Here is a 21,518-nt window from a genome sequence, read left to right as displayed (position 1 = left end):
GAGAACAAGGAAAGAGAAAGAACAGCAGAACATAAGGCTTCATGGATTGAACCTGTCCATATTATTTGAAACCATACCCTATCATAGCTGATCCTGCGTAAAGTGCTTCATGTCACCGTGACTCAATTTTCTTGTCTGTAAAAGTGCACAATGATGCCCGCCTCACAGGAGTGTAAGGCAACTCATGTAATGTTGGTGGGAAACAACAGGTTCTTAGTAAGTGATGGCACTTTTCACGTGCAACATTCTGACATCATTCGAAAATCTTCCACAGATGCGATATATGACGCATCCCGGTTAGAGAAGAACTCGTGAGAGAGATGACCACTGAGCTGAGAGCTGACACAAACGGCAGTATCGCGGGCAGTGACAGCGGGGTGTTGTGTGGCGCTGAGTGGAGACAGAGCTGGGAAGCAGAGATGAGGCTGCACAGCCAGGACGGTGCCTGACGGTGGGATGGCTTCTCTTTTCAAGGGCCCTGCCGTTTCCACTACCGCTCTACGGCTGCCGACTTTATTTTCACGAGACAGCACGTGCAAAGACCACGCCACACCATGCTCTGAAAACTAAAGCAGCACCTTTATTTTATACATACAAACAGTATAAAATGTTTATTATGTAAGAGCTGTGTTTTGTTTACAATATATTATATTGCTTCAAGCCAATGCCAAAAGTTCATACATTATATTCCCTATTTTATTGTGTTTACAATATATTATATTGTTTAAATGCCACTACCACAGTGTTATTTTTTATTATTATTATTTTTTAATAGTGAATTCTCTGGAATGATGGTAAGGTCAAAATGTATTGAGAGTTTAAAAATAAGGGCAATTAAAAAACGTGACAAATGTCTAAATACATGACAATAAAATTTGAAATGCTGTAACTTCAGCACAATTAACTGCTTCAACCTAACCCTTGTGATTTATGCTTATTTGTTCCATTTGCCTTCTCTAATATACCCCCAGCCCTTCGACACCATGAATGCATTGTGATTTTGGAAATTACCTGCCAGCTACACACTGAAAAGACAAAATTTTAACCTGATCAACTGCCATAACATAAAAACTGTCCCAAAGCACTGAAACAAGAAAATCTATACCATCATGCTACAGACATACTTAGAAAACTTAAAAGGAAGAGTAAATATCAGCCCAATGATTTATAATGAAGCTAATAAAATTCAGGCCAGTATTCTTAACTGTAATGAACATTATTTGAACATTCAACACATGAAAGGTTAACAAAGGCTATGAACTTGGTGTAACTTAAAACGTTTCAGATGTCGGAGTTCACCAGATGTAATTGGATTCAGGTGGATCCTGCCGCTCCTCGGCCTTTTTAGGTGAAGGCGTGTGCTGCCTGAGCCGGGTGCCTGCTGGCCTCAGGGCATGCATGAGGCTGGCTCCGTACCCTGCAAAATTATTCACAGCTTAAAAGAAAAGAAACTACAGAAACAGGCTCTTCAGATTCATTATTAACCATTCAAATGAAATCCATTTTCCCTTTTCAACCCAGAGTGAAAAGACCACAGCAACCACAAAAAGCTACCTGACGGAAGAGATGTTACAGGTTCAAATTCTGTTAAAAGAAACCTATTTTACTAACTCCATCAGTTCTGGCTTCCGTGGAATGTCTGACTCACCCGGTGCTTTGGCCATGCGGAAACTCTTGATGCAAAGTTTGGGTGAATGTGATTGAATGGAAGGATATTCTCCACCTCAGGGCTGGTAAAGACCTAGCGCTGAGGTTTGAATGTAGGGATACTTTTGCAGAGGATTTGGTCATTGATCCTTTCCACTGCATTGCAAAACTAGCCTTGATCATACTGTTCGACTTAACAACCTCCATTCTTTGTATAGACCAACCGATAGGCTGTGGCCATTGCATTTACCCAAACAAGGCATTTTGTAAGATTAAGGATTTCCATTGTACATATTAAGAAAAGGTTCTGGTTTGAAATGACTCCTTATCAATGGGGATTTGTGAGTTCAGTCAAGGTGGGCATCTATCTATTTCCAGCTCAGTTGTTAAGTAGAGTGTAGCACTGAGTTACACAACTTGAGACCTCCCTTCCTCCTGTTTGTGAGCTTTTGGGCCTGGACTCATTTCTATCGATTTCCTAAAACTGATCCAAGACAGAAATCACATTGTAAAAATCTGCCTCCATCTTCCTGTGCATGAGAGTCAAGTTCGGCATTTCATTTGTTCCTTGTGGTTTTTAAATACATGCATGCTATAAATAAGTATGGGGAACAGAATATTTTGTGTCTGAATATGTTTCTTTGAATTGTCAGGGTGTAGGCTAGTAGCTTGTGGAACAGCCAAAACATGAGCCAACAATGTGCTGGAGTAAATCCCTACCCTGCTGTTGGCCCTGCCACCCATGAAGCCCCAAACCTCCCTGCTGGTGAGGCTGAGCCCAGCAGAGTGGTCTGTCTCCAGTATCCTCCTCCCCACTGAGGTGTCTGAGTGCCTGGGACCTCCCAACGTGTCACCCCACTGGGAATCTGTTCATAGAAGAACTCTGTGCCTTAGAGCTTCCTTGTTACCTCCCTCTGGTCAAAGTAAATCTCATTCTTTCAGCCTGATTCTCTTAGCTAATGTACAAAGTGGCTGGGTGGCCTCTCCCAGAAAGCACGTTTGCACTTTAATCAAGCACCAGGGCATCTTCTTGACGTGCGACACCTTGATCTGAAGGAGGTACACTCATGAGGGAGCTTTCAGCAGCATGGTCTGCAAGTGGGGATGCTATCTGGGGTTGGCACACCTGTCTCAATTGCTCATCTCTACTCTGTGATGGCCCCCAACTTGCTTTCTTTTTGGAAGAGTGACCGGGAGTGTCAGCAGGAACAGTGGACCTTGTGCTGTCCTCCCATCACTCTCAGTGGTCACCAGGATCCAGACGTGAGTCCCAGAAGTCCTTTGTAATTGAATCCTGGGATGTATGGGCTGACCTCACACCTACAATTCCTGAAAAGGTTCTCTGATTCTGGGACAAGCCTCACAATTTGTATACAGATGAGGGTAGGACAAAGGGTTTGGTTTACTCTTTTTCAAAATAGCTCTATAAATGATTAGTTTTCTATAGGTCTTTTAGTCCAAAGAAGGATTCCTGGTACCATTCCTAACAGGATACCATTCAACCATGACCTCCTGGGAAAAGGAGCTATTTTACAGAGAAGCCGCATTTCTTGTTAAGCCAGGTCATCTGAAGCCAATTCAGTCTACTATCCAATCAATTCAGTAGGTGAAAAAGAATCAAATCAATGTGTTAGTGTAGCCTAGACCAGGCAGCAACTACCTTAAAATAAACAAATAAATAAACATGTATACCTACGTATAAATGTATTATATATACACAAGAATAATATGCGAGCATTTATGCAGAAAAATAAATTTGAGCTTGAGAAATACAATATTTATGTTACCTATGTATTTATACTAATATAAATAAAATAATATAAAATATATTTTAAAGCTAATATTTCTCCTCAGCACTCCAGGTGGTCATTTCCACACTCGCTGGGCTACATACGTCACCTTCGGAGACCCTTGATCTAGAAAAACATCTGATGTGTAAATGATGTGTTCAAGAATGTCCAGTATTTTTGAGACACAATATGATACACCAGCAGTTTGCAACCGGTGTGCTGCAAGAGTTTTTAAAACGTGCATTACCTGACCTGTTTAGTCTGCGGCACTGACCATTTTTCCCTTAGACTGTCAAATAAAAAATGACAACAGCCAACACAGCAATAGCCATCTGGTGTGAATGAATCAATATTATACCTAATTTTTTGTCAGATTGGCAAAAAGCATATTTTTTGGTGTGCTGCAGAATTTTATTTAGTAATGAGGTTACATGTGCCATTAGATAAAAAGGCTGAAAGTCACTGTGATAGACACGCTGGACTTGTGCTGGTGCAGGGCATGTGTGACTGAGGTGGACAGTGGGCCCCTGCTGGGGAGCCTGAGGCCTGGCTGCCCGCGGACAGAAACTGCCTCGGTTCTTTGGTTCACTTGCAAATTGACTGTCCCTCCCGTTCGAACCTGGGCTCCGCCAGGCAGGGCCTTTTCTGTCTGCTCATTGGTGTGTCCTCGGTGTCCAGGTTCATACTTAGCACAGAGAATACATCAATCACAATGAAATGGTTGCATTTAGCACATTTCATCTTGTGTATGAAACAGGCCAGTGGTTGATTATCTCAATAAGTAGTCCATTTTTTATAGGAAATTTGAAAAAATGCAACTCTATCATAGTATCTCTCCCATACTCTATAAACCCGTTCTTTCCCTCAAAAGAACTCATTTCAAACATAATACACCAATATAGTTTGAAGATTTTAAAGAGCAAAACTCTTCATGTTTTATATGCTAGTTGCTAAATCTTGAAGGATAAAATCAGAGCCACGTAGATACTAATTCCACATTTGGCTTAAAATCTCAGTTTTGTCGTTTCTTTCATATTTAACACCCTGTATTAACGAAGCAACCTGTTTTACTAATGGAATCTAGGAAATATTTGTGGTGACGTTTTACAGATGTGATATTTTGCAGAGATGCATTCTCTTTACACTCTAACACTTAGACTGTGTGGGCAGCAGGAGGAAGCATGGGGGAGAAGAGGCAGGGAAGAAGATGCTTTTAATGAAATGGAAAGCAGGCTGAGTTATGAGTTGTCTATTAGTCTTTGGAGCCAAGAAACAGATGTGAAAGAGGCTGGCTCCCCACACGGCTTGCACTCACTTTTATTGCAATGTCTTCCATGCCAGCCTTCCTGACATTGGCATTTGCTGGGCTCATGGCAGGTTCCGTGTGTCCCGCAGCCAGGTTCACAGACAGCTAGAATCAAAGGAGATAAAAGAATGTTTCCTGAGCTTTCATTTTTCAACAGAATTACACAGCTGTTTTTCTTACAGTTCTTTAGAATGTGTTAGTTTTGGCTTCATCCCCTATTTTTTTTTTTCCTAAGTCAATCATCAGCTACAAGTTGGCTTGGGACTTATTGAGGAAATCCTGAGAGAGATCTTAAACTAAGTTTGATCTTCTTATTCATAAAAGACACTCAGCAGGACTTTGAAACTGGTGGGCAGTGTAGGTTTATTTCCCTTGAGAAAACTCCTAAGGGTTGAAAAGTTCTGTTGTGTGGGTGAATGTGTGTAACTTTTTATACATGTGTGGATTTCATACAATGTCTTTGGTCTACATAAAGGAAACATATGTGTCAGTGAGAAAGGTTAACTGTGATGCCCAGGCAACATGCAGGAGGCACAGAAATTATGTAGTACAAGACCGCACCCACCACTTTCATTGTCCCATACCCAGACTGATTGCGTAGGGGTACTTACGCTTTGAACAGAGGTCTCCTTGGTAACCTTTGGAGCACTTACATTTGCTTTTACCAATGCATTTACCTCCGTTTCTACAGGGCTGTAGGCATTTGCCTGAAACAAAGAAGAATGCAAATAAGCAAGGAACTCAGTGCTTTGTTCAGGGGTAATTACATTTTTCAAAGGAATTACAAAGCTTTCGGAGGATAAAGCTATTAAATGGTAGTTATTTCCACTTATTTCAGATCTAATCTGGCTTTGATTCTGTTTGAATTTCATTTTTTGGAAAATAGGCTAGTATCTTTACTTACTACTTAGAATATATATTTTCTATAATCAATGTGTTGCCCACATACTATATTTACATTACTTTTTATGAATAGAATGATATTTTAACTGGTTCATAAGCACTTCTAATTTAAGATATACTAAAAGCAAAGATATGATGACCCTGTAAGTGATTTCTCTGAGTTCTCATTTTGAATGTCACTTTTTCTGAAAGCAGGCCTGCACCTGTACGTGATGACATCTGGCTTAGCCTAGGATTCTCCAGAAAGCAGGGCCTGCACACAGTGTATTTGGGGAACTGATCCTAGGAAACAGGAGAGGGGGGATGGGGAGAGGGAATCAGGGAAGGAGAGAAAGCCAGCACAGAAGTATGCTTGTGTGTGGGTCACAGCTAGACAGTCAGGATCTCTCCTGCTGCATCCTTCTGGGGAGCCCTGTAGAGGGCACCTGCATATCCTCTGACAAGAAGTGAGAGGGGCCATTTAGTCATTGGCACCTGTCTCCCCCTGGTCAACAGTCAAACCATGGAATAATTTGCTTGTGTGCTTCCATTCTGCAACTGTGTTTGAGTACGGGCTGAATTTTTTTAGGACTCAGAGGAGGTTCTGGGTGGAAAGCAAGAGAAACGTGGAACAGCTAAGATGAGATGCAATCAGGTTATACCTGTGCAAAACAGGTTGTGGTAGCAGTGGCTGGAGGGAAAGGCTGGCTGAGGAGGATGTCAAGGGGGGCACAAAAGGTGCCTAATACCACACCTATGCATTTTTCAGGAATGTCTTAGATCCTAATAATACCTCATTCTTTCTTTCATCTACATGCCAACTGAGTATTGCTAATGTTTTCACAGATCTTTGAATCACAGGATTTTAGAGCTGGAATTGGGCCTTAGATGTAAAAACTATATAATAATATTCTTCTTTCTCCTGAAGCTACTTACTCTCCCTCTCCACTCTAGAATTTGCCATCCTAAGGCTGAATTGTTTTTTAAAGAAATAGAAGAGAAAGGTTGGTTCATGCAGAGTTGAGACCATGTCCTAGAACTGGCACGGTGAGGTTTCAAAGAGAGTGCACAGCCATTCGATTTTTGTAGTGGAGGAGTTTGGGTATTTTTGTTGTTGTTCTTTTTCTTTTCCACTTTAGCAGAATACTCATTACAAAGGCCTCGATACATAAGCAGAAGAAATGAAGTCCTTATCCTTAAACAACCTACCTTTCACGCTCTAAGCTCTTCTCTTTGTGGTCAAAGCTTTGACAGAAGTTACCTACTGTGTATTTTACTGCTAGCACTGTGCTTGATGAACATGAAGTGAATTCCATTATGAAAATCATTTTGCCGAAACATACTTTTCTTTTTATTCAAAAGGACTTTCTTCATATATAAATCAAATGAAGCAGCATTTAGTCATGATGGAAACAATATAGACTTAATATTGAGATTATGTTAGAGTCTCAAAAACCTAGAATGCCATTAGACCTGTAGATTTTTCTGATGCATGAGGTGTTCCAGAAACAGGAACATCCATTATTAAAAACAACCTTAATAATAGAATACCACCTTCTCATTGACCATTCCAAATCCAAAAGGGTCCTTTTGCTAGGTTTGGATACAAAGAATAGCATTTACTATTTGGTCAAGATCCTAACTCTTACCTATGAAAAGGAACACCTAACTCTGAATGTGTTTGCATTAAAAAAATCTGACTCCATCATGTGCTCAGAACTGCATCATATCACAGTATTCTGCAACGCACTGAGGTTTTTCAAGTAAGCAAGATGTGGGACAATAATTATACGGCAGCAAAGAAAGAGAACTTATTGTGAAATACTTGGTGATCCCAAATTTCCCCATGTTCTGTGAGAAGTGAACTTGGTAACCAGGGACAACACAGAGAATGATTTGTGGTGAGAACTTTTTCATTGACTCCATGGGTCTTTTTATTTTCTTGGCAAGAGGCAGTGAGCACCATTAGGTTCACTGTGGCTGGAAAGGAGGACGTCCTCCCTGGTTATCACACCACAGCAGTGTGGCTGCAGGCAACTGCCAGAGGCTATTCCTAGACCAAACCTCCTGAAGTTAAGTCTCATGAAGATAGGATTGTCTTAAATTCAGAGTCTTATAAGTGTCTTTAATATTGACTTTCTTTTCCTAAAGATATTTTGCTATCCATTAGACAGTGAAAAACTGAGTCAATTTAAGAGATTATGTAAAAGGGGCCAGGGAATGCAGGAAGACAAACAGGTTTGACTAAGTGTAAACAGTTAGTGTTTTTCTGTAACCAGTGGGTAAGTCCCGTGAGAAAACGAGATAAGGTATTGACAGAATAAAGGCATTACACTTCCTCCACCCACTGGGTTGTGGGATAACTTAAATTTGCTACTCTGCTTCACGTAGAAAAAGATTTTAAATGTTTATGATAAGTATCAACGATCATCATCTCTGTGTCCGGGGGTGATTTGTAATTGTCTCATTCAATATTCTAAATATTTTATAGAGAACTTTTATAATAATAAGAACCCATTAAGTTATTTTAAAATCCATTTACTATAGAGTATAAATAATTTGGTCTTTTTAATTGAAGGTTCATTAAAATATTTTGGGAAATCTCTGAACCTTAAATAACAATAAATGTAAATTACATCCAGATAACCTCTATTCATGGTCTTATTTGTTAATCTACAAGTGTACCTCATAATAAGTCAGAATGAAGTTTGAGAAGATATCAATCCTACTACAGGTCAGAAAAAAATATATAAATAATGTCAAAATACATATTTTCCTTAAAAAAGACAATAAATAAGTGTTGGCAAGGATGTGGAATAATTGGAACCATTGAACATTATTGGTGGGAATGTAAAATGGTACAGGCTCTTTAGAAAATACTTTGGCAGTGACTCCAAAAAATAAACATTATGGTCTGGCAATTCTACTCCTAACTATATACCCAAGAGACCTGAACACATATGTTCACATAACAATTTGTGCACGAATGTTCATAGCAACATTGTTCATAATAGCCCCAAAGTAGAAACAACAAAATATTCCCCAACTGATGAATGGATAAGCGAAATGTGGCTGGAATACCCATACAGTGTGATATTAACCAGCAATTAAAAGGAAGCAATGATATTTGCTACAATATGGATGAACCTTGAAAACATCATGCTAAGTGAAAGAAGTCAGACACAGATGGCCATATATTATGTGGTTCTATTATACAAACAGGAGTAGGAACATTTAGAAACAGAATAGGAAGATCTAAAGACACAATGTAGATTAGTGTTTTCCAGGGTCTTGAGGAGAGGGACATAAGGAGTGACTGCTAATGGATACAGGGGGTCTTTTGGGTATGGTGACATGTTCTGGTTTAGCTAGAAGTGCTGCATGGTTTTGTGAAAACACTAAATTATATACTTACAATGCTAAGTTTTATGGTGTGTGCACTAGATCTCAATTTAAAAATAAAAATACATAAAATGATAAGTATTATATGGCTCAAGAAACTGTTTTATCAGTGGTCTAGCCATGAGACAATATTCCAGAATTCAAGGAATTACAAAAAGTTATAAAGCAGTTATTATAGTTGGAAGTTATTTCTTTTGTTTGCTTTTAAAATTTCTCTTAATTTCTCCTTTTTTTCTTTTCTTAAAAAGATTTTATTTATTTATTTTCAGACAGAGGGGAAGTGAAGGAGAGAAGGAGAGAAACATCAATGTGTGGTTGCCTTTCACGTGCCTCCTACTGGGGACCTGGCAACCCAGGCATGCGCCCTGACTGGGAATCGAACAGGCGACCCTTTGGTTCTCAGGCCCGCATTAAAACCACTGAGCTACACCAGCCAGGAATTTCTCCTGATATATCCTATAAAAGCACAGGTTGTCATTTAAAAAAAAAGAATACATAATTCAACTTTTTGTCTCTATTACACACCAGTGGTACTTTTCTACTCAAGACCCATGTCCATATTTTTTTGGTAATGTGGTTCCTGTATTAGAACAAGAGGTTTCCTAAAAGGATTTCATATAACTTGTGATAGGCATAATCAGGAGCTTTCAAAGGCCCACGTTTTTGGTGCAGTTAGGAAAAAAAAAACAGGAATAGAAAACACTGTCTCTGCCAATGGAAAGGCCATAAACCTAAGGGCATGAGAGGGCGTACTTCCATGGAGAGAAATGAGCCCATAAACAAAGATCCATAAACATGAACTGACTAACTATACGAAGTCTGAGAGTAAGTACAGGGAGAAAATTGAGGGTAGTAAGTTCACAGATATCTTTATCAGGGCTAGGTAACTAATAAGAACAGAAACCACATCCTGGCAATTAATTACATGTTCTATGGAAACTACAGAGGTATTTCATTTGAACTCTATAAAAAATGGTTACTTCATCTAGTACTCATTAAAGTACAAAAGCCCACAAATAAATTAGAGGTTGAAAGTTAAAAGTAGGAAGTCAGTATTATTCAATTTTGAGCCCACTACAACACCAAACACAGTGGTGTTTTACAGATACAGTACAGCTGGAAATGAAAACGCCACGTTCCAGAACCTCCAGAAAGTCGGGGATATGCGCCCTCAGCCGGCGTGGTCACGCTGCTTTTGCACCTTCCAAAGGCAGGGCCTTTGATGTTACTTGCCTTCTGGATCATAAAGCCGTCCAGAACGGGGTTGGCTCCTTTCCGAATTTAAGAGAGAACTTCAGGGACTTGCTGAGGGTGACATGGGGGGTAGGTGGCAAAACCAGGACAAGAGTTTGATATCCTGATTCCCAAAACAATGATTCCCTACCACATTCCACCTGTAATTTTTTTTTGTATTGGCGCATGACAAATATCTAGTGAAAGCATAACATGCCCCAATCTTAAATTTACAGCTCAACTATTTTTTTTTACATAAATAAAACACTCATGTGACACTTCATCAAACAAGGTATGGAGCATGTTTGGCAGCCCATAGAGTTCCTTTGTGCCCCCAACCACCATCCTGGTTTCTACCAGCATCCATTGGTTTTGCCTGTTCTTGAAATTCATAAAAATGAAATCATGCAGTGTGCACTCTTTTGTGTTTAGCTCCTTTTACTTAACGGGAGCTCTGTGTGATTCACCCATGTCGTGTGTGCGATTAGTTTGTTCTTTACTGCTCTGCACACTCCTTTCTCCTTTTTCTTTAGTCTATCCTTTTCTCTTAGATGGGTTACTAGGCTCAGTCTAGTTTAGGAAACGTGGTAGTGAGTGAGTGGCAGAGAAAAAGGCCTCCGTGCATGAGGGTGGGTGAGCCAATTCCAGCTGTGCCAAAGCTCTGGTCTACATTTCTGAGCTGAAACTGCGTGCTATGCACAATTAGAAGGAGACAAAATCACCAACAAGAACAACACAACAGGCCGAATAACCCAAACCCAGTCCTAACTCTGCAGAGAGCGTTTGCTCTTCAGTCATCTGGGCTCAGCTTTGTCACTCTTTGCCCCACCTTTAGATAAAAGAATGGGAGCTGAATCTAGTGAAGAGAAACCACTGGCCTGGGACCTTAAACAAGCGATTCATTGTCTCTGGGCTTTAGATTGCTGGTTGATAAAATGAAGGGGTTAGATGGAGTTTCTAAGGTCTCTAAAAATCAAAGAGAATGCAGAAGGTCAATACTCACTTATTTCACACTGTTCTCCCTCTAGTCCTGGAGGGCAAATACACTTTCCAGGGTAGAAACAGGTTCCTCCGTTAAAGCAAGTAGTTGAGCAGTTTGCTGTTAGAATGAATAACAGGTTATTGCATTAGACAGTAGATTAGTTCTAAAAAAAAGAACATCACAACATTTAGGTGATACTTTGGAGGCATCTGCTACTCACCGATTTACTTATGTAGTAAAGTAAGCCACTTTAAAAATACAGGAGTTGGAACCAAGTGCTTGACCACTTGCAGACTCCCCCAGCTAACAGGAGGCCATACACAGTACACAGTACCCACCCTAGGGGTTATCCCTTGGTGAAAAGAGGCATGGTGTGCAAAGCATTCTTTTCTATTTTCTTATAAACATCTGTGCCCTTAAAAGGAGAAGATCACTATAAGCCCCATTCCCTAGTATTTTTTAGAAATTAAAACATTGTTTTTAACCTCAAAGAAATTTGTTTTGAACCACAATACATCTTCAGTCTTCAACCCCCCCCTCCCCCCACTAAAACCCAATTCATGTCACCCCCCTTCCCAGGGAGGGAGCCATGTAGTGGACCCTTTGTAAAGCTTCTCACATATATTCCTGAGCCTGATTCTCCTTAAAAGCTGTTTGCAATAGTGAAAGGGGGAAATGCAATGTCTACAGGGAAGTAATGTCCTACTTCTACATAATGCTCCATTGAAACCCTCCCAAAGTTTTTAAGATGCAGGAAGAAGAAAATGAGAAAACTTTCAAAGAGAAAATTTTTAAAGTTCAAATAGATAAAAGTAAGAGAAGTCCTAAGTATTAGGATCTAACAAAGGAGAAAGCAACTTTTTTTTTTCAGAATAAGAACAGAGGTTCATCTTCAGTAATAGGATTTTTTTTTAAATCGACTTTCATGGTGTTTGGGAGAAGGGATAATTATATTCAGGAAAAGACAGCCTGTCACCCCTTGTGAGACCCCACAGGCAGGGATCTGGCAGCAGTGTGAGCCAGAGGGATGAAGAACTTGGATATGTTACTGTGGAAGTCCAATTCACTGGATTATCCAGGTAAAAATTGGACTGTGTGCAATTCACCCTAAAACCTTGGTGTCAGCTTCTGGAATTTGGCTGCGCACTGGCACCTAAAATAGAAGGAGGACAGACATGGGGATGGGGAGAGCAAATATCTAAAAATAGACAAGTTGGCTCATTTTATAAAGGGGATTAAAATAAAGGCTTAGATTTTCAGCAATTCCAGTCATGTGGCCTATGTGTTCTTGTCCTATGTAAAACAGGCCAAAGTTGGCTATAGATGAACAAAAGCTGAAGTAAGCTTCCAGTAGGAAAACCAGAAAGGAAATCCAAAAGTTATAAGTGTGTGCTTTTTTCGTGAAAAAAGAACCTAACTAGAATGTTCTATGAATACCATGCCTCTTAAAAGAGAAAACTTGTTTAAAATCCCAAGTATCTCCCAACTTAAGACAATGATGTACTCGTTTTGGCAAAGATCAAGCCCACTAATGTGGGGGGCGGGGAGCAGCAGCATTTGGGTGCAGGATTTAGGATTTGGATTTGGGGAGCCAGCTCTTTGAGTTTCCTCTCTGCCACGTGGTGCTAGTATTTGAGGGCTGGACAGTTGTGTTTATGAGTGTGCCCCGCCTCTCCTGGGGATACCGAGATGGGAAAACATCAGGATCGGTGCCTACTTGGCTGCAGCCCTCTGGGCACCATCACTTATTAACATGTAGAATTCAGTGAGCCTGGGAGGTTATTTGAAAGTTACGGAATATGACAAAGCTGGTTATAAAATTTGGCCACACTCTTAGTATTTGCATAATTTTTCACAGTCCTGACCAAGCTCTGCTACATTTCCACCACGCAGTGATTCTTGACCAGAACAGTGAGCCACAGACACTAGGTGGCTTCCACAGGCACCGACCGAGGGGACTCCAGGCCCGAGCTTAACTACTCCATTCCTGAAGTTTGTGAAGATGTCCCAAGAGCGAGCGAAAATTAATCTTTAATGTTTCTTTAAATATGCAGTGCTAAGGTCTAGCTCCATGCCAGTAATTAAACCATTTTTCAGAAGCTCTATAGTCCCTCCTGGACAATAAAAGCATTTTTTGTTGAGGTAGTAAAAAAAAAAATGTTTTTTAATGTTCCCAGATCTCCAGTGAGAACAAATAAAATTTCAGTAGACTTTCTAAAAGAACTTTAAAAATTAATGGAATTTAACAAGGAGGGAAATCTTTCATCTAAAAGGTAAAGTATTATCAAATGTAAAATGTACTGGAATACAGATAGACATTCTCCCTGAACAGTGATCATGTAGTGTTTGTGAAACCATGTCAATAGAAAAACAGTGCAACTGGCCCTGGCTGGTGTGGCTCAGTGGATTGAATGCTGGCCTGCGAACTGAAGGGTCTCTGGTTCAATTCCCAGTCAGGGCACATGCTTGTGTTGTGGGCCAGGTCCCCAGTGGGAGGCATGTGAGGGGCAATTGATCGATGTTTCTCTCGCACATCAATATTTCTCTCCCTCTATTTCTCCCTTCCTTCCCCTCTTTCTAAAAAATAAATAATATCTTTAAAAAAAAGAAAGAAAAACAGTGTGATTGACACTCCACTGTGCAGCTACACCAGTAACAGCCATATCTACATAAGCAGGCCTCACAAATATTCCCATTAAACTTGTTAATACATGAGTTCTTCATCCATATCTCTGAAGGACTGGCTTTATTTCCACATAGTTTCAATATAACATGAATTTAATTCTGCTTCAAGAAATGCCTAATTTTGCAATAGCTGAATGCTAAATTTAGACAAGTTAAATAAAGATTCACAATAAAGAATATCACAGACTGGCTGTTAATTATTATCAGTGTCATTGGTGCTTTATGAATACCAATTTTTAAAATTCTTTTTTATCCAATGCTTTGCTTTTAAAAGATTACTTGCAAATAAAAGGTAGAGATGGTTTCACATATTCTCTCAAATGGCTGTGGGGTGGGGGATAAGAGGTCAATGGCTTCATTTCCAGTTTCGAAAAGGGGAAACATGACCCACAGAGAGAGCAAGGTATTTGCCCAGATTAGCGTCACTCTGAATCCGGTGGTCTGAGTGTCACCGTGGGGCACTGGAAGGTGTGAGTCTGGGTCAGTCTCCTCCAGCTCCACAAACCTCATTTATCTGGGAATGCGACAGATGAAACTCTACACACCTCAAAAGGTTGTTGAGAATAAAATCAGATAATTGTATGAAAGTAATCTGCATCAGAGAAGAGCAGGCAACTGAAATTATTATCCCGACTCATGCAGAGGCTCTTTCCTTTAGCTTCTCTTTCTTTCTTTCTTTCTTTCTTAAAGCTGCTCATTTTAATCTTAATTGGTGCTAACTGCATTATCACTAAAGAGACAATTTTCAAAAGTAGCACTCAATTCATTTCAAGCATATATTTGTTTTAACAACTAGTGTTCTATCCTGCAATTGGCCATTTTGACACAAGGACTATTCCATTCAATGAATACATTCTACAGGATATTATTTAATTTTTTTTCCATAAAAGATGTGAACCTGTCAAAATAAACAGATATCTTGTAAAGAGTATGAATCATTCAATAACATTTTAGGGCCAAATTTCAATCCACTTTCTAAGAGTAAGTTTAGCTATGAGGCTGCATTGTAGGAAGAAGGAACTCGCTCTCTCAGGGGTGTGATCTGTAAACAAAGCATTGAATTGGGGGGTCAGCGAACATCCAGGTCAGGCCATTTGGAGCAGGTTGTTTCAGTTTTGCCTTAGAACTTCATGCATAAAACTGATTAGGACCTACCCAAACCCATGTGGCAGGGACAGCTAGTTGCTCACAAAAATCCAGGGCTCCCTCCCAAAAAACTGTCAGTGGAAGACAGCCATCCAGCCTGGGAAGGAACCGTGGGGTTAATTCCTACCTATGGAATAGGTGTGGAAATTTCGTGGGTCACTTCTGAGCCTGCTTTGTGTGTGTGTTTGTTTTGTTTTTAAGCAGTGCACACTCCAATCTCCCTTTCTCTGCTTATTGGTGGGATCCAAAGAGCTCCAAAGCAGGATGATAGATGGAAGGGCCTGGGTCCCTGAGGCACTGCCTGGAGAAAAGCTGTCCGGCTTTTGGACCAGGTATTCCTGCACAGGAGCATTCTGTGAGTGAAAATAAACTTCTACTGTGTTAAGCTACACTAAGAGTTAGGGTTAAAGTTATTATAGCAGACAGCTAAGGGATACACCCTGTTTACAGTGCTGTTATGAAAAGTGAAGATATATTAAATATATGTCTTTTATGAAACATTTAAAAAGTAAAAAAACTTTGTTCTTAAAAAAAAGAAAAAAGCTGTTACCTTTATCACAATTGACTCCATAGAATCCAGGTGGGCAAATGCAGAAACCCGGAGTAACGCAGAGCCCGCCATTCATACACCGCGGTGTACAGAGGGCTGGTGGGGGAAGAGAGCTCTGATTAAGGCCAAACAGGGTTTCGGAGCAGGAGCGTGTCAGAAATGTCAGTAATATAACAGGCCTGCATTTTCAAGCTTTGTGGTTGACTAAAAAATGGTCACTCTTTAGAGATACAAGTTGTCTATATTAAAAATTATTTTTGTGATGTAAATCAGACTGTTTTTTCATATCAGACTATTTTTTTAACCAATTTCATGGAAGAAAATTTTGGAATTGTTCCATCTGAATGGCTGATCAAAATTTGCCCAGAATCATTATTTCAACTAAGATGTGGTCTTAAGACTGTGAATATTTTTTCTATTTTCTTGATCTTCTAATTCCAAAATAAGTGCAAACAAGAAAAATTCTTATTTCTTCAAGACGAAAAATATTTTGATTATTTTGATCAAGTAAGCTCTTAGTATTTAAGTATGTGGTTCATAACACATTTTCTTGTTTATCTCTTTTCTTTATATAACTTCCTTAATAGTGACTTCACTTAAATGGATATACTCACTACACGAATTATATTCATCTTTTTTTTTGCCTTATAGCAACTTCATAACTCAGGTGTAGACATAATTTTGAGTTAAGCTACTTTTAATTGGAGTAGAAACTTTCAAATCATTCATAATACTAGCTTTTAAAACACAGTTTTAGTAGAGGGAACAAACCCTCAAAACTTTTATAAGATTATGTCCAAGCATAGTGCATATAATAATTAATATCTGGGGGGAGGAGTGGCCACAAAGAATGTAGACATTGTGCTAGAGTTGTCTGACCCTGTCACTACACGCTTGGATTTAACAGAAAACCCACTCCCAGAAAAGAGCCCTTCCGATAGCTCTTCTATGGCTTTTTTAAGATTTCACCAAACCTTATAATGGACCAGAAAAATAATTTCAGGGGAGGTGTTACAGATACATGCCAGGCTCCTGTGCAACATCCGTTTCACTAGGGAGCGAGCAAGGGAAGCTGTCTTTACCTTTCTCACAGTGAGGTCCGTAGAATCCATCAGGACATTCGCAGACACGTCTTTCATTGCAAAACCCTCCGTTTCGGCACCCTCCTGGGCATTCAGCTTCACCCAGGAGAAACAAGATTAATGGACATCTTTGAAATCATTACAGCAAGCATAAAGAGGGAGTGGTCATTCTTCCCCCCAGTGCGAATGATCATAATTTATTGAATACTTCTACCATTTTCCCCCTATACCACTTGTACTTCACTAAGTCTTCTTCAAAGTAAGATTTCACGTCTCTCAATCTTACTTCCTTCATGGAAGAAGGCAAAGCAAGCCTTATTCTGCCTTCATCTCCACCTGTCAATCTACTGCACCTCCTTAAATCCATGCAAGAATAGAATGATTGACAGTGCCCTCAATAATTGCTCTCAAAGGGTGGAATGACCTTTTGGTACATCTTTACAGAACTGAAAGCTCCCAGATCTTAATTCTCTGCTGGAAAATCTTGTACCAGGATGGGAAAGCAGCCAGGCCTTCATGCTTAAATGGGCATGATGGGGGTGTGGTGGCGAGGTGCCTTTGCTCAGCAGAGATTGCTAGCATGATGGTGGCACCCCATCCTCCATGGAGGTCAGCAGTGCTGAGCTTTGGGAGATAGTGGGGAGGGTTGCCTTCACAGATGGCAGCTGCTGGTAATGACTGCCAACCTTGCTATGAGGATCCAGAACAAGAAAAGGGGGAAAATTCATGACCATAGCTGAGGTCAATTCACAACCAACTCCCAAAGGTGGTGTTGGGGAAGGGGAGGAGAGAGGTAGAAAACAGGGCATTTTGAAGGAGGTATTAGAGTTCCTAAAATTGTGAGTGGGGTCAAAGTAGAGAAAGTCTTGCTTGGTACTATTATTAGTGACCCTTGTGTTTATCACCCTCTCCTCCCATTGGTATGATTAAAATTATACATTTACCTACCTACCTACCTACCTACCTACCTACCTATAGTTGTTTACCCATATCACACCTGGAAGCTCCATGAGCTTTCTCTTGAATCCCCATCACTGATTACCTTGTTGACACGTTTTAAAGAAGATAGCATTTTGAGGCGTCTGTAGGATGGTATTGCCTTCAGAATTCATTACAATCACATTCACTTCAAATGCGGCCACTCCGTCTTGTTTTCCAAGGCATGGGAAACCAACTTGAACAACTAAAGAAAAAGAAAGTATTGACAAACAGTTTATCTAGTCCATTCCAGTTTTACAGAAATCTCACTAAGAGAGATGAAGAACAAAGCAACAATGCCCACATTTCATTATTTGACATTCTTGTACCTCCATCAGAGTAGGGAGTGTATTTTAATCAGCTGGGCATTCTCCACAGAACTTGTACATGATGCTGGGTGGAGAAAGAATGAATTACCCTACCACCAAGGAATCGGGGATATTTTGTTTGTAGTCTGTCTTGTACTATCTTGAAAGTGTTTTCTCTGACAATTACAGGTACAAATATGCAGCATACATTAATTAATTAGGGGAAGAAACTTTGTGGGCATCTTCATCAGCCTCTATGTAATCCAAAAAACAGCTAAAAATCAACACTTCAGAATCCATTAAATAAAGCCTTCTAAGCAATATCCCGCTGGTTTATTTTTACTCTGTGCTTCAAAGTGACAAAATACATTTTTTGGAAAAAGTCTATAAATCAGACTAGACTCCAGTCATTGAATTAAGTGAATGAAGTTAATATTTTCTCCTGCTATTTGTTAATATTAAGAAGTGTCTGTATCTTGGGGATCTAGAAGAGAGTTCGGTGTGATGAAATAATGTCATTCTAGTCTTATATCTAATAGTTTAGGTTCCTAAAGAGGGGGTCACTGCTATTTTGTGAGTCTAGTGATCACCTGGGGTGTGTGTGTATTGACTTAGTAACTAATGCTATGGTTGCACAGAGAGGGTGAGACATCATGGAGTACCGTAAGTCATTAGGTGGAAATTGGCTCAAGTCGTTGCTGAGAGGCTGGTTATGTAAATTTCTAAAATCCACTTGATTATAATAACATGTCTGCTGGGAATGATCTAGCCGATCCAACAGACTTTAGTTCTTCCTTAAAAATAGGAAAAAATATTGCTAATAGGTATACACCTGAAATTTTGCTTCATTTTGTTTTTGTATGGCAGGTAATAGTTACTGCCAAGTTTAGGAAAATTATAGCAAGCCAAGAAAAATCCTTTCCCTTTAGAGTTTTCATAAACCTTTCCTCTAGGTTTATTAGAAAAAATGAGCTGGAAATTTGTCTGCTCTTTTCCATAAGGCGCTGCACACAAACTGGTCATACTGTCTTCTGAACGTGCTTCGGCAACCAAAAGCCCCACCCAAGGTTTTGGCATTATCAGCATTCATTACTGTGCCAGTCTCAAAGTAACACGGGTTTCCAGTTCTCCTGCGTCTTAAGAGGTTGGCATTGCAAATAATCAATTACATGATGAAAAGGATATACGTATATTTTAACAGAAATAAGAAGAGAGAAAAAACCAAAGTTGTGTCTGAAGTTCCAAAGTAAAATTGTCTCCATTGAAAGCGTTGGTTTAATGAAACCTTATATATGAAAATGCCAATTTACAAAACACAAAAATCCATTGTAGGGATTTCCATTTCAGGAGGAAGCAAAGGAGCTGGCAAATAATTTCTTTCCACTGTTAACTCTTTTATAATTTTCACTTTGTTCAATTATAACATTTTCTTTATCTTTCTCATGAATCTTTTTGGGTTTTCTTGATTATTTGTTATTATTTTTAATTAAATGTATTGGGGTGACATTAGTCAACAGAATTATGTAGGTTTCAAATGTACAATTCTATGATACATCATCTGTATATTGTATTGTGTGCCTGCCACCCAAAGTCAAATCTTCCATCACCAAAAACTGGCTTTAGCTCAATGGTTCCTTTGAGTCAAGCCTGTTCTCAAGAATCTCTTGTATAGATGGGTAGGCCAGTACTTGCCCTGAGGTATAAAAAGATGGAAGAACCTGAGAAGATACCTAAAGATACAATGTTTAGAATCTTCCTCATCAGGTGTCATCATCCAAACTATTCTGCTCCAGTTGTATCTTTTTCCTGGACCTTCTTCAGCCTCCACTTTGCAGCCCACCTAATTCCTTTTAAAAGGTGCAAATGTTTTATTTTAGTTTTCCTAATCTTGGTATAAAAGGGTTTCTAAGTAAACTTTTTGTTTCTGTTTATCACACTGTCAAATTTCGAAACATATCTTGAATGTTAAATATCAAAAACCATGTTATTGTTATATGCATAGGAAATGCAGTTAAGAATACTTACTTAGTTTGTCCATATTTTCAGATGTGCTAAAAGCAAAACCATTCACAAATCTGGTTAAAGTATGACTACATGCTCACATGCTCCAGTCTCCTGGGGGCGCTTTTGAAGAGTTTGGGGTACTTGCATCACCCAGCACCGCCCACTCCCTCAGGCAATCCCCACACCATTGTTCATGTCCATAGGTCATGCCTATAAGTTCTTTGGCTACTCCATTTCCTGTGCTCTATTTACATCCTCATGGCTATTCTGTATCTATGTATTCATACTTCTTAATCCCCTCACCTCTTTTTTTTTTAAATATATTTATTGATTATGCTATTACAGTTGTCCCATTTCCCCCCCCACTCCACTCCATCCTGCCCATCCCCCTCCCTCCCACATTCCCCCCCTATAGTTCATGTCCATAGGTCATACTTATAAGTTCTTTGGCTTCTACGTTTCCTACACTATTTTTACCCTCCCCCTGTCTATTTTCCACCTATCATCTATGCTACTTATTCTCTGTACCTTTCCCCCTCTCTCCCCCTCCCACTCCCTTAATGACAACCCTCATGTTCTAGTTGTTTGCCTAGTTTGCTCTTGTTTTTGTTTTATGTGTGGCCGTTAATAACTGAGTTTGCTGTCATTTTTACTGTTCCAATTTTTGATCTTCTTTTTCTTAGGTAACTCCCTTTAACATTTCATATAATAAGGGCTTGGTGATGATGAACTTCTTTAACTTGACCTTATCTGAGAAGCACTTTATCTTCCCTTCCATTCTAAGTGATAGCTTAGCTGGATACAGTAATCTTGGATGTAGGTCCTTGCATTTAATCTTGGGTAATGTAATTATGATGTGCCTTGGTGTGTTCCTCCTTGGGTCCAGCTTCTTTGGGACTCTCTGAGCTTCCTGGACTTCCCGGAAGTCTATTTCCTTTGCCAGATTAGGGAAGTTCTCCTTCATTATTTGTTCAAATAAGTTTTCAATTTTTTGTTCTTCCTCTTCTCCTTCTGGCACCCCTATAATTCGGATGTGGGAACGTTTCAAGGCGTCCGGGAGGTTCCTAAGCCTCTCCTCATTTTTCCAAGTTCTTGTTTCTTCATTCTTTTCTGTTTGGATGTTTGTTTCGTCCTTCTGGTCCACACCATTGATTTGAGTCCCAGTTTCCTTCTCATCACTATTGGTTCCCTGTACATTTTCCTTTGTTTCTCTTAGCATAGGCTTCATTTTTTCATCTGGTTTTCGAATAGATTCAACCAAGTCTGTGAGCATATTGATAACCAGTGCTTTGAACTGTGCATCCGATAGGTTGGCTATCTCTTCCTCGCTTAGTTGTATTTTTTCTGGAGCTTTGAAGTGTTCTGTCATTTGGGCCATTTTTTTTTTTGTTTGTTTGTCTTGGCGCGTCTGTTACTTTAAGGGGCGGAGCCTTAGGTGTTCACCAGGGCGGGGTAACGCTGGTCGCTGAGCTGTGACGCTGTACGAGGGGGAGGGGCCAAGAGGGAGCAATGGCGCCCGCCTC

The 21,518-nt window shown here is 39.8% G+C and overlaps 1 protein-coding gene across 1 annotated transcript in view; it reads right to left on the bottom strand.

Annotated features, from left to right (window-relative positions):
- Positions 1-560: 560 nt before the first annotated feature.
- The window catches only part of WIF1 (WNT inhibitory factor 1), a 74,219-nt gene continuing 53,261 nt past the window's right edge, over positions 561-21,518 (bottom strand). The window contains exons 4-10 of the mRNA XM_024576447.3: positions 17,748-17,888; positions 16,706-16,801; positions 15,624-15,719; positions 11,264-11,359; positions 5,355-5,450; positions 4,753-4,848; positions 561-1,417 (exon numbers count right to left, since the gene is read on the bottom strand). Coding sequence (XP_024432215.2) covers positions 1,296-1,417; positions 4,753-4,848; positions 5,355-5,450; positions 11,264-11,359; positions 15,624-15,719; positions 16,706-16,801; positions 17,748-17,888 — 743 coding nt within the window. The 3' untranslated portion in view covers positions 561-1,295. The remainder of the gene's footprint in view (positions 1,418-4,752; positions 4,849-5,354; positions 5,451-11,263; positions 11,360-15,623; positions 15,720-16,705; positions 16,802-17,747; positions 17,889-21,518) is intronic.

The sequence above is a fragment of the Desmodus rotundus genome, chromosome 3, assembly GCF_022682495.2.
Source record: "Desmodus rotundus isolate HL8 chromosome 3, HLdesRot8A.1, whole genome shotgun sequence".
NCBI lineage: Eukaryota > Metazoa > Chordata > Mammalia > Chiroptera > Phyllostomidae > Desmodus > Desmodus rotundus.
Note: the sequence above shows the minus strand (reverse complement) of the source record. Positions and strands in the feature narration are given on the sequence as shown.